This window comes from Vulpes vulpes, chromosome 1, assembly GCF_048418805.1.
Source record: "Vulpes vulpes isolate BD-2025 chromosome 1, VulVul3, whole genome shotgun sequence".
Classification (NCBI taxonomy): Eukaryota; Metazoa; Chordata; class Mammalia; order Carnivora; family Canidae; genus Vulpes; species Vulpes vulpes.
Genome location: NC_132780.1, coordinates 125,599,830 through 125,613,197, shown reverse-complemented (window position 1 = coordinate 125,613,197; position 13,368 = coordinate 125,599,830). Strand labels below are relative to the sequence as shown.

The 13,368-nt window shown below is 45.7% G+C and overlaps 1 protein-coding gene across 1 annotated transcript in view; it reads left to right on the top strand.

The window, feature by feature from the left end:
- Window positions 1-13,368, top strand: part of SLC12A8 (solute carrier family 12 member 8) — a 132,883-nt gene that overhangs the window by 29,936 nt on the left and 89,579 nt on the right. Inside the window, exon 5 of the mRNA XM_072728408.1 lies at window positions 5,321-5,552. Within this exon, the coding sequence (XP_072584509.1) occupies window positions 5,321-5,552 (232 nt within the window). The remainder of the gene's footprint in view (window positions 1-5,320; window positions 5,553-13,368) is intronic.

The window sequence follows — 13,368 nt, the reverse complement described above, 5'->3', positions numbered from 1 at the left end:
TTCCTTTTCCTTTTCCTTTTCCTTTTCCTTTTCCTTTCCTTTCCTTCTTTCCTTTTCTTCCTTATTATTTTTCCTTTCATTTATTTTTAATGATTGCCAGAGCAGATTGCATGTTGGCCCTGGAGCAGGGGTCAGCAAACTTCTACCATAAAGGACCAGATAGTAAATAGTTTTTACGAGTCACACATTTCTGTCACAACTGTTCAGTTCTGCTTGTGTAGTTCAAAAACAGCGATAGACAATGTGAAAAACTGGGCGTAGCTGTGTTCCAGTGAAACTTTATTTCCAAAACAGGCAGTGGGCAGAATTTGTTCAGCAGGTTGGAGTTTGCTGACCCCTGTTTTAGGCATAGAGATTTAGAAAATATAGGGGCACCTGGCTGGCTCAGTCGGTAGAGCATGTGGCTCTTGAGCTCAGGGTTGTGGGTTAGAGCCCCACGCTGGGTGTGACGATCACTTAAAAATAAAACCTTTTAAAAAAATTTAGAAGAAATTTTTAAAGTCACAAAGTCTTTCCATTGCCCGGGATCTTCCCAAATCCTTCCCTCTCTGTGTCGTTGAGGTGTTGGTAGCTGGCCTGCCCCATCGGCCAGACCCCCCGGGCCAGCTGGGCAAACAGCGACCCGCAGCTGCTCCTGGCTTGGCCCCATTCACTTGGGCTGGGGGCTTCTTTGGGATGGCTTCCCCCGGACACCGAGGAGACCCCTTGAGCTTGCGCCGATGTGTCTGCAAGCTTTGGGCGCTGGCTTCCCCGCTGTGCTAGGAGGCCGGGGGCTTTGGGGGGCGCCGTGCAGGTGGGGTCTGGTTGTAGGAGCTCACGGGGGAGTCAGGCAGCAGGAAACTTAAACAAGATGTCAAGCCGGGGGAGGGCGCGGAGGGCGCTGGGCACCCTGAGCTGCCAGGCAAGCTGCCCGTGACTGTGGAGGTGCGGTGGCTGTATCAGAAACACCTCGGGGTGGAGGCGCCCCGAAAGGTCCCCTCTCTCCATCAGAAGGCGGGGGACGGCCCTGCTCCCTGCTGGAGGGATGGAAGCTTCTCTGCGAAGAACGAAGAGGGGGAAGGATGGCTGTACTGACTACGGGAGGTGATACAGATGCTTAAAAACGACAGCAAGGGCGGGTGTTCATAGGTTAAGCAGGTCGCGTCCTGGTGCCCGCGTGTGGCCGGTGACCCGGCCTTTGTCCCGGCGCCCAGGGGAGCTTTGCACAGACCGAACTGCACTCTCCGTGTTTGGTTTTAGTTTTCCTTTATAAAATTCTTTTAAAGTTAGAAAATGACGGATGCCCGGGTGGCTCAGCAGTTGGGCACCTGCCTTTGGCCCAGGGCATGACCCCAGGGTCCCGGGATCGAGTCCCGCGTCAGGCTCCCTGCATGGAACCTGCTTCTCCCTCTGCCTGTGTCTCTGCCTCTTTCTCTCTCTTTCTCTCTCTCTTGTTCTGTGTCTCTCATGAATAAATAAATAAAATCTTAAAAAAAAAAAGAATACAAGTTTTAGAATACATTATTCTCTTTTTCATTATTTTCTAGATAATTTGAAATTTAAAAAGCGTCTTATTTTGCCAGCGTGGCTCAAATTTATTTCTGTCTCTTCTTGTTGATTTAGAAGTTCTACTGTGCTTTTTGTTCTGAGAATAGTTACAGTCCACCCTTAGAAAAGCCATAATTATACTTTTCCTATAGCTTCCAACCAAGCAGGATTACTTCCTATGTTCATCCACCTACCAAATATGAAATCTCTATAACGTTCTTACTTACCCACATTCCATCAATACCCTCACCTCTTATCTCCAAGCTCTTAGACTTTGAGAAGACAATTTAATTTGAGGCTATTACTGTTTTCCCTCAAAGCAGGTTTCTTTGGTTTAAGAATCCTTACCTACAACTTACTTTGCAAGTTTCCGGTGGCATTTACCATCATGTAGTTAGCATTAACGAGGTATTATTTTTAAGATTTATTTATTTATTTTAGAAAGAAAGAGAATGTAGGAGGCGCAGAGAGAGAGGGAGAATCTCAGCCAGACTCCCTAGTGAGCGCAGAGCCAAGATGTGGGACTTGATCCCACATTCCTGAGATCAGGACCTGAGCTGCAACCAAGAGTTGGTTGCTCATCTGACTGTACCGCCTAGGTTCCCTGATCGGCAGCAAAATATTTCATGAAATTCGTGGCTAACTACTGTCTCCTCTTCTTCAGTAGCTCGGAACGGTAGAGTAAGAATGATAATGCCGGGATCCCTGGGTGGCGCAGCGGTTTGGCGCCTGCCTTTGGCCCAGGGCGCGATCCTGGAGACCCGGGATCGAATCCCACGTTGGGCTCTCGGTGCATGGAGCCTGCTTCTCCCTCTGCCTATGTCTCCGCCTCTCTCTCTCTTTCTCAATGTGTGACTATCATAAATAAATAAAAATTAAAAAAAAAGAATGATAATGCCAATAGCCAGTATCTCTGTAACTTCAGCTATGAGCCGGCTATTACTCTTCTAGGACCTTACATGAATTATCTCATTTAATCCTCACAATAACCTCCGAAGCAAGTACTACATTATGTGTGTTTCACAGTTGAGGAAATGAAGCACAGAAGCTTAAAACTAACTTTCCCAAGTCCCACAGCTGGGACTGGGGGCCACAGGACTGGGCCCTTGTCTGCTTTCACAGTCCACAATCCTAACCACCTTGCCCTTGCACACAGCCTCCGGAGGGTGTTCCTTTTTGTTTTGTTCCTGGCATCTTTGATTTTAGGCATAAGTCTGAGAGAGGGGCTGTACTGGAAACAAAAGGCAGCCTTTAGTGCTTGGCCCACTTCATGTGAACAAATTCTTTGTTTGCCAGCTAGAAAAGCAAACACTCGGTTGGGAAGCTCCTGATGCAAATGGTTGTATTCAAGTTCTGGGGTCACCCTCTGTGTGTTTGAGACATCAGACACCTGGGAAGGTGATGATCATCACTGTATTGTTGTCATTTGTTTTTTTCAACTCCGATATATCTGACCATGAGGAGTCCAGTTGACCTGGCCGCATATTGATGGAATAGCAGCATCATTATCACCAGCACACTCTCTTGGTATTTTGTCAAGAGTAAGTTTGAGTCGTGAGATGAACGCAGGAAATCGCAAATGTCTCTCTCTCATCTCTCAGGGATGACTGTCTTCCTCCTACATTTATTGGGCTTCCCCCCCCTCACCCAAATATAGTCAGAAATGCCTACTGCAAGTTTGGGGAACACTGACAATAATGGTATGTCTAGTAGCAAAATGAGCTAATCTCATTGAAGAATGGGGCCTCCCTTGTGAGCTTGTCTCTGATACAGAAATTACATTGCCCTTCTGGTCTTTACCTAAAGGAGCTGGAAATTAATGGTGTCTGCTCCGATGAACATTTTTTCTTTTCTTTTTTCTTTTTTCTTTTTTTTAAGATTTTATTTATTTATTCATGAGAGACAGACAGAAAGGCAGAGACACAGGCAGAGGGAGAAGCAGGCTCCCCGTGGGGAGCCCAATGTGAGACTCAATTCCAGGATCCTGGGATCATGACCTGAGCCGAAGGCAGACGCTCAATCACTGAGCCACCCAGGTGCCCCCCACAGAACACTTTTCATACAGCCAACATATCAGAAAGTATTTATTGAATGCTTGCAATATAGTTAGCAGATGCAGGGCCTTTGAAGAATGCAATCAGCATAGAAATTTTTGTTTTTAGGATGTTTGCATTCTTGGTGGCTTGGGGCAGAGGAAAGACTTACATGCATGAAATAAGAATAGATTATGGAACCAGATGATTAATTGCATGGTATTGGTAGTAGCATAATATTTATTCAGAAAAGGAGGATGAGGAAAGGCTTCACGAAGAAGGAGGAATATGACTGAGGCCAGAGCAGAATTTGTTCCCTGAGAGAACAATGGGCAGCAGAGTGCAGTGATGACCGTGACCCGCTGGCCTGGGTAGGGGGAGGGGGAGGATGGAAGCTGATGGAAAGAAGGTGGCTGAGGAATTACGGAGAGTGAGGTTGCTGTTATTTTCAAATATTTATTTGAAATTGAGTTTTACATATTTTTAAAAAGGAAAAATCATGACTTTCAGGCAAATATAACATACATGTGCCAAAGATTTTATTTAACTTATTAATTAACGGAGGAGCCAGTAAGATGTTAAAGAGCAGTTGAGGAACTAGGTATTGATTACCTAGTTCCTGGTTAAGCAGTTTCATAAATAAATGTCAGGATAGGATTGCCGAACGAAACTGGTTAATGTCCTACAGGACAGCAAACCTGAGTCTTTTGGGTTATTTGTTCCACTGGACAGAAGTTATTATGCATCTCTGCTGGAAAGAAATCTATAAATTGACAGTAACTTCACAAAGTCTGGGACACTTAACACGTTTAATCAATAAACAATGAGTAGAACTGAGTACACTCACCTAGATAGTCCTTGGGTAGCCTTTATTCAAGATGACATTGAAAGGATGTGCTGCCCACTTTTTTTTTTTTAAAGATTTATTTATTTATTCATTCAGAGAGAGCAAAGAGAGAGGCAGAGACACAGGCAGATGGAGAAGCAGGCTCCATGCAGGAAGCCTGATGTGGGACTCGATCCCGGGTCTCCAGGATCACACCCCGGGCTGCAGGCGGCGCTAAACCGCTGCGCCACCGGGGCTGCCCCCACTTTTTTTTCTTATTCTAAATTTTAGGTAATTTTTTAAAAAAATAATAGTGACCTACAAAGAAATGGACAAAAACTGGGGATTTGCCTCAGTGCTTTTCTAAGGCCCCGAGACAGGACCTGCTATGTGCTTCTGTTCTATGTTTAGCTCTTTTTTTTAAAAAAAAAAGATTTTGTTTATTCATTTGAGAGAGAGAGAGAGATGAACGAGGGGAGGAGCAGAGGGAGGGAGAGAAGTAGACTCCCCATTGAGCAGGGAGTCCTACGTGGGGCTCGATCCCAGGACCCTGAGATCATGACCTGAGCTGAAGGCAGACGTTTAACCAACTGAGCCGCCCAGGCGCCCGTCTGTGTTTAGCTCTTGAATAACTCGGACCGAGAGGTTCAGAGTGCTGTGCGGCCCAGGGTCCCATTTCCTTCTTCCCGTGATCTTCTCATCTTAGTTACCACTAACTGGCGTTCGTGCCCCCCTCAGGATGGTGGTGGTGAAGTAGATGAGAAGAAATGGGGCCTGAGGCAGGGGTCGCGGGCAGGAAGGGCTCCCTGACCTCCCCCGGTGGCTCCCAGTGCTGAGCCCTGACAGGGCTGAGGGGGGCCCCCCACGGCGGGCGGCCGTGGCCAGTGGGTCCCTGACGCTCTTGCCAACTCCTTCATCTCGAATGGTGTGTTAGTGTGTTGCAGGGGCCATGTACATCACCGGCTTTGCTGAGTCCATCTCTGACTTGCTGAGCCTCAGGAGTATCTGGGCCGTGCGAGGAATTTCAGTTGTGGTGCTTCTGGCCTTGCTGGGGATTAACCTAGCAGGTGTCAAATGGATAATCCGCCTCCAGCTGCTGCTGCTCTTCCTGCTGGCTGTGTCCACGCTGGACTTCGTGGTGGGCTCTTTCACGCACCTGGACCCAGGTGAGCCTTTTGGAGTTCAGTAGATGGCCTTCTAGGGGTCTGCACAGCTTTCCAGCTGTTACAAGGTGTGAGTTTGCAAGGCCACCCGTCAATAAGCGTCACCTACACGGAGTGCACTATTCCTGGAGCAGGTGAGTGGGCGTGTCCTGGCTGCAGAGGCCTGAAAGCCCCTCCTCACAGAGGCGTTTTCACTTAGCACATTTTCCGTGTTTCCTCTTTTCTTTTTTTAGGTTTATTTGTTTGACAGAGTGAGACAGAGCATGAGCAGAGGGGAGAAGCAGGGGGAGAGGGAGGAGCAGACTCCCCACTGAGCAAACAGTAGGGGAGCGCGGCTCCCACGGAGCGGGGCTCAGTCCCTGGAACCTGGGATCATGACCAGAGCCAAAGGCAGATGCTTAATCGACTGAGCCACCCAGGGGCCCTTATTTTCTTTCTGTTAAAAAAAAAAAAAAAAAAAACAGCTACCAGGAACATTTAGCTCAAACAAAGGATAAAGTAGAACCAGACTGGATATAGATTAAATTTGTAACGGTGACTGGGAGAGTGGTAGGACATAGGTGTGAAAGTACGGAAGGAAATAGATGCTAATTTTGCGTGTCAGATTTTATTTCTTTTTTTAAAATAGGCTGCAAATATAACATGTTAACCATTGTCATCTGTGGGAGATGGGGACGGATTTAGGTTGATTAGCTCTAGTTTTCTTTGTAGTAAATTTTGTTCAAAGGGAAACATGGATCCATTAGCTGAGCTTAAAGGAGGAGCATAAACAGCAGGTGCGCTATGCACCATTTGGAAAAGGCGCCTTCGGTGGGTAACGAGAGGACCAGTGCGTAACTCTGGGTCCTCCTGGGCCTGGAGGATGCTTGGCGACCCTCATCCTAAATCTTGTGCTGTCGGATGGGATGCCGTTCCCCAGAGCGTCCGTAGCTGGGAGCTTTGCTCCCCTCCGGAGTACGGAGTTCGTGGCTGTTCCCAGGGCGCCCCAGGGAAGAGATCACTGGCTGATACTTCACACTTCGGGGACCTCGGCGTCTTAGGGCATCGGTGGCCCGGCGTCCACACTGGAATCCGGACGGGGAAAGGGAAATGAGGACATCCTCTGTGTTAGCAAAGAAAAAGAACCGCAGCACGAGCACCCCCCCCCCCCCCCCCCGGCGGTGGGAGCGCTTGCTCTGTGCCAGGCCTTCTGCTGAGCCCGGCAGGCGACTTCCCTAATGTGGTCCTTATCATAACCCCGTGAGAGAAGGACGCTTATACCCATTTTACAGAGGAAACCGGGGAGGGGGGTGGTTGTGTCCTTCATGGTGACCACGGAGGGCAGGGCCGGGGAGGACTGCACCTGGCCAGCTGTGCGGCGGGGCTGTTTCCGGGGCGGGGAGCGGTGCCCGGCCGTCCGACTGGGCCAGTGGCTCTGCTCTCTCCCACCAGGGCTGCCCCGACATGGGTTCTAAACACTCGTGTCTTTCATAGAAACACCAGTTGCAGAAAGTTCAGGGTTCAGTTGGTTCGCGCTACTCCGGCCTCTTTAGACTCGCATATGTTAAAAGTCTTCTAAAAATTTTTTTTTAATTTTTATTTATTTATGATAGTCACAGACAGAGAGAGAGGCAGAGACATAGGCAGAGGGAGAAGCAGGCTCCATGCACCGGGAGCCCGACGTGGGATTCGATCCCGGGACTCCAGGATCGCGCCCTGGGCCAAAGGCAGGCGCTAAACTGCTGCGCCACCCAGGGATCCCCTCTTTTTTAAAAAAATTTTTTAAAATTTTTATTTATTTATGATAGTGTTAAAAGTCTTCTGTTGGAGAAGTCACTCCTCCGAGCTCCCTGAGCACCCCCTAAACTCCGGCGTCCTGAGACCATCCCCCAGAACCCCCAGACTGCGTGGGACGCAGCATCTAAAGGGTTGACCCACGGTGTAGGAGGGGGTGCCCCCAGGACCCACTCCAGTGCTAAGGGCCCGTCCATACAGCGTCCAAACCACCACTTGGCGCCTGGGCCTTGCAGCTTGCTAAACATTTGGAGCATCTCCACTGGAGGGGAGGAGTGATGTGTTTCCTGGCCTTGCACCAACTGCAGAGACAAGCCCACATCCGGAGGGAGACCTGCTGGCTGTTTGGCTGTCAAACTGTCGGGGGAAGCAGGGAGTCTACTCCCGTCCCCCGTTCCTGGGTGCTCTCTCCCTCCGTGGGGGTGGTTGCTGAGACAGCATAATTAATGAAATTGCGGGGCGATACTACTGGCCTCTTTGGAACCTCACTAGGTTCATGTGTTTTCCTTCTTCTCGATTAGAAGCTATCTTGGCTGCCCGTCTGTTACTCCAAATATTTCTCCTTCTTTCTGGTCAGTACATTAGCAGGGTGTAGTGTGAAGTGAAATTTATTTTCAATCATTTCCATGGCAACTGGCCCCTCTCAGATCTGTTTTTGGTATCACTGATGTTTTATATGTGCTACTTTCTTTGCAGTTAAAAATCCAAACTAAAACTAGACCATAAACCTTCAGAATGGATTTAGCAGAATGATTTCAGCTCTTTGGAAAAAATGGCACGGACATAGACGTTGGAAAAAAAGACTGGAAAAAGGACCGGAAGTCACTATGCCCAAGTGTCGACAGTGAGGGTCTCTCTGCTGAGACTACGGGTGGCTGTATTATTTTATTTCTACTTTCCCGTCAATTGATTAGTGCTGCTTAAAAGATTAATAGACTGTATTTTGTAGAGCAGTTTTAGGTTTCTAGGAAACTGCGCGGATGATACTGAGGTTCCCATGTCTCTCCCCACTCTATCAGTGTCTCACATTTCTGCAGCAGGTTCGTTACAAGTGATGAACCAGTATCGATACCTTATTATTACCTGAAGTCCATGGTTTAGATGGGGATTCACCACCCATCGTGTTGGGCAGTTGTATGAGCTCTTGCAAATGATAATGATGTGTATCCACCATTCTAGTGTCATAGAGAATAACGCGTCAGAAATTCCTGTGCTCCCCTTTATTCACACCTCTTCCCCTCCAGCCCTTGAACTCTTGACAATCACTGATCTTGTTCTTCTCGTGTTTAGCCTTCTCTGGAACATCATAGTTCCAGAATCGGACGGTATATAAGCCTTTTCAGACTCACCTCTTCCCCTAAGCAATATGCATTGACGTTTTCTCTGTGCCTTTTGGTGACTTGATAGCTCATTTCTTTTTATCACTGAGTAATATTTTATTGGGTAATGTAACTCAGTTTTTTTTTTAATTCATTCACCTAATTAAAGGACATTTTGGTTGCTTCTAGTTTTTGGCAATTATGAATTAAACTTCTGTAAGCTTCTGTGTGTAGGTTTTGTGAAGATATAACTTTGTTTTTAAAGATTTTATTTATTTATTCATGAGAGACACAGAGAGAGGGAGAGAGAGAGACAGAGACACAGGCAGAGGGAGAAGCAGGCTCGCTGCAGGGACCCCGACGTGGGACTCGATCCCGGGCCTCCAGGATCACGACCTGGGCTGAAGGCGGCGCTAAACCGCTGAGCCACCCGGGCTATCCAAGATATAACTTTTTTAAAAAAGATTTTATTTGTCAGAGAGAGAGAGAGAGAGCACAAGCAGGGGGAATGGCAGGCAGAGGGGGAAGCAGGCACCCACTGAGCAGAGAGCCCAAGACCCTAGGATCATGACCTAAGCCAAAGGCAGACACTTAACCAACTGAGCCACCCAGGAGTCCCAAAGACATAACATTTTTAAAAAAGATTTTATTTATTTATTTATTTATTTATTCATGAGAGACACACACACACAGAGAGAGAGAGAGAGAGAGAGAGGCAGAGACACAGACAGAGGGAGAAGGAGGCTCCACGCAGGAAGCCCGATGTGGGACTCGATCCCGGGTCTCCACGATCAGGCCCTGGGCTGAAGGTGGCGATAAACCGCTGAGCCACCCGGGCTCCCCAAGATAGAACTTTTTAACCCATTTGAATAAATTCTCTAAGAAGCTGCCAAACTGCCTTCCAGAGTGGCCACGTTATATTCCCACCAGCAACTCATGAGAGTTCCTGTTGGTCCGCGATCTCTCCAGCGTCTGCCGTTGTCAGTGTTTGGATGCTAGTCGCTCTGATACGTATCTCTAAGAGTAGGAGCTCATTTTAATTTGCAGTTCAGTGATCTCATGTGATGGTAAGCATGTTTCCATATGCTTATTTGACATCTGTAGATCATCTTTGGTGAGGTGTCTGTTTAGGTCTTTTGACCATTTTTTAACCTAGTTGTTTTCTTATCACTGAGTTTTAAGAATTCTTTGTGTATTTTGGACACAGCCCTTTATGGCATATAGGTCTTGCAAGTATTGTCTCCCAGTCTGTGGCTTGTCCTTCTACTCTTTTAACAGTATTTTTTGCAGAGCAGAAGTTTTTAATTACAATGAAGTCTAACATCAATATTGTTCTTTCCTGGATTGTGCTTTTGGTGTTGTACCTAAAACACTCATTATTAAACCCAAGGTCATGTAGGTTTTCTCCTATGTTATCTCCAAATGTTTTATAGTTTTGTGTTTTTCATTTAAGTCTGTGATCCATTTTGAGTCCCTTTTTGTGAAGGGCGTAAGGTCAGCGTCTAGATTTGTTTTCACATGTGGTTGTCCGGTTGTCCCAGCATTTGTTGAAAAGAGTGTATTCATTACCTTTGCTCCTCTGTCAGAGATCTGTTGACTGTACTTGTGTCTATTTCTGGGCTCCCTGTTCTGCTCTAGCGCTCTGTTGGTCTCGGTTATCACCACTTTCTAGTGAGTGCTGAGGTTGGGTAGTGTCAGGCCTGCAGCTTTGTCCTTTCTCATTAGTGTTACTTTTAAAAATCAGGGAAAGAATTTAAAAATTTTTTTAAAAAGATTTTATTTATTTACTCATGAGAGACACACAGAGAGAGGCAAAGATCCAGGCAGAGGGAGAATCAGGCTCCCCACAGGGAGCCCAATGCGAGAGACTTAATCCCAGGACCCCAGGATCACACGCTGAGCTGAAGGCAGATGCTCAACCACTGAGCCACCCAGGTGCCCCAGGAAAAGAATGTTTTAAAAATACATTTAAGCCTCACTTTATTTCTAAGCCTTTATTTAAATATAAAAGATTAAAAAAAAAAAATCTAGACAGGCCTGGAATGTACAAAGTAAAAATGTGAAAAGTAAGAAAACAAAAGTTTCCTCTTTTACTTCATTTTCACGCTTCACCCTCCCCAGGGAAGTGGGTACAGGCATTAGTATCTCCTGCTATTGAGCAGATCACCCCAAAATTTGGTGGCACAAGGCAACAATAAATATGTTTCATTTCTTGCCTTCTCTGTAGGCCAGAAATTTAGGTACAGTGTGGCTGGCAGTCGCGGTGCTGGGTTTTTCATGAGGTTCAGTCAGATGTCAGCAGGGGCTACAGCCATCTGAAGGCTGGACTGGGGCCGGAGGAGCTGGCTGGCAAGTCAGGGTTGGTTGTTGGCGGGAGGCCTCCATCCCTCTCCGCATGGTCCTTTCCCATGTCCCCAAGGCATGCAGTGGCTGGCCTCCCTGAGAGCAAACAGAGAGAGCATTCACTCTATCCTTCACGTGATCTAGCTTCAGAAGTCACATAGCCACGCTTCCGCCACAATCTCTTTGTTAGAAGTGAGTCACTTAGTCCGGCCCTCATTCAAAGGGTGGGAAATTAGTTTCCACATTTTGAGTGGAGAAGTGACAAAGAATTTGAAGCACATTTTAAGCCACAACAGTTAATTTTAAAATCAGAAAAAAAAATTTGTTTTCGGACACTTAAATGAAATTATATTTCTCCTTTATTTCAGAGGCAAAATGTCCTGTATCATTGGAATTAGAAAAATATTGAAATATAAAATAAAAGGTGAAAGTGCCCTCCCTTACTCTCTTCTCCTGTTCCTACTCTCCAGAGGGAGTTTTTGGTAAATATCTTTCCAGTCTATTTTCTACATATACACAAGTACACATACATGTGCATCAACACCTCATAGTTCTTTGTAAAAATGTAATTAGATTCTATTGTTTTGTTCTATCTCTTTCACTCAATAACATATCATGGATATCCTGGGATATTAGTACATTTAAGACTCCTTCATTCATTTTTGACACCACATAGTGTTCCATATTACAAATCTAAAATACTTTATATTTAAACATTAATTTTTTTAAAGGAAAGCCTTTTTTTTTTTTTTTAGGATTTTATTTATTTATTCATGAGAGACACAGAGAGAGAGGCAGAGACACAGGCAGAGGGAGAAGCAGGCTCCATGCAGGGAGCCCGACGTGGGACTCGATCCCGGGTCTCCAGGATCAGGCCCTGGACTGAAAGCAGCGCTAAACCGCTGAGCCACCAGGGCTGCCCTAAACATTAATTTTTTTGTGGCTATTTCATTTTCTCCCCCAGTTTGTTGCTATTAGAAATGTTGCTGACATGAATATCCTTGTACAAAACTTAAAGCTTATTTCTATAGGATCAAGGCTTATAAACAGAATTAATAGGACAAGGGTCAAGCACATTTTACATTTTGCTAGTTCTGCCAAACTGCTTTCTGATAAGGTTGTTCCGTTCTGAACTCCCACTAACAGTAGATAAGAGTTATTGATTCCCCTACCCTGAACAATATTGGATATGTTCAGTCTTTTAAATTTCTGCCAAGTGATGGGAAAAAATTATGCTCCTTTTAATTTTTTTTTTAAGATTTTATTTATTTATTCATGACACACACACACACACACACACACAGAGGCAGAAACACAGGCAGAGGGAGAAGCAGGCTCCATGCAGGGAGCCCAACGCAGGACTCGATCCCGGGTCCCCAGGACCAGGCCCTGGGCTGAAGGCAGCACTAAACCGCTGAGCCACCTGGGCTGCCCTGTGTTCCTTTTTTAAAAAAATTGTTTTTCTTAAATCATTAATGAGAATTATTTTACTCATATTTTTATCACCACTTATATTTATTTTTCTTTGAATTATTTATTATCTTTCCCTATTTTTCCTTTATGCTATCTTCCTTTCTCATGATTTATAATTCTTCTACCTTAACAGCTAATTCAAAATTAAACAAATATTTGTTTAGCTTTTATTAGTGTTTGTTGTATATGTTGAAAAATGTTTTCTGTCATTTGTTCTTTTAAAATTAATTTTTGTGTGTAATTTAGGTAATACGTATACATGAAGATACTCATTTTGGAGCCAAATTGCATATTCTGATTGCTTTCTTTTTTGTATATCTTTCAGCTTTTCCTGAAATTAAGCTTACTCTGTGTATTAGTTTCCTGGGGCTGCCTTAACAAATCACCACAAACTGAGTGGCTTAAAATCACAGAAATGTATCAGCTCACAGTTCTGGAAGCCACAAGTAGGAGAGCAAGGTGTTGGCAGGGCCACGCTCCCTCCCAAGGCTCTCGAGGAGAATCCTTCCTTGTCTCCTCTAGCTCCTGGGAGCTTCAGGTGTTCCTTGGCTCACGGCCACATTGCTCTCATTCTGCTTCTGTGGTCGCATGGCCTTCTCCCCCTCTTGCCTCTCATCCATGAGTACCTCATGAGGACAGCTTGTCATGGGAAAGAGGCCCAATTTAGATAATTCAGGATGATCCCATCTTGAGATCCTTCACTTAATTACATCTGCAAAGATCTTTTCTCCAAACAAGACCACACTCACAGTTCTCTACAGTCAGTGTATGGATGTCTTTTTTTTTTTTTTTTTGAGATTTCATTTATTTATTCATGAGAGACACAGAAAGAGACAGACAGAGACAGAAAGAAGCAAGCTCCATGCAGGAGCCCGATGTGGGACTCGATCCTGGCACTCTGGGATCATGCC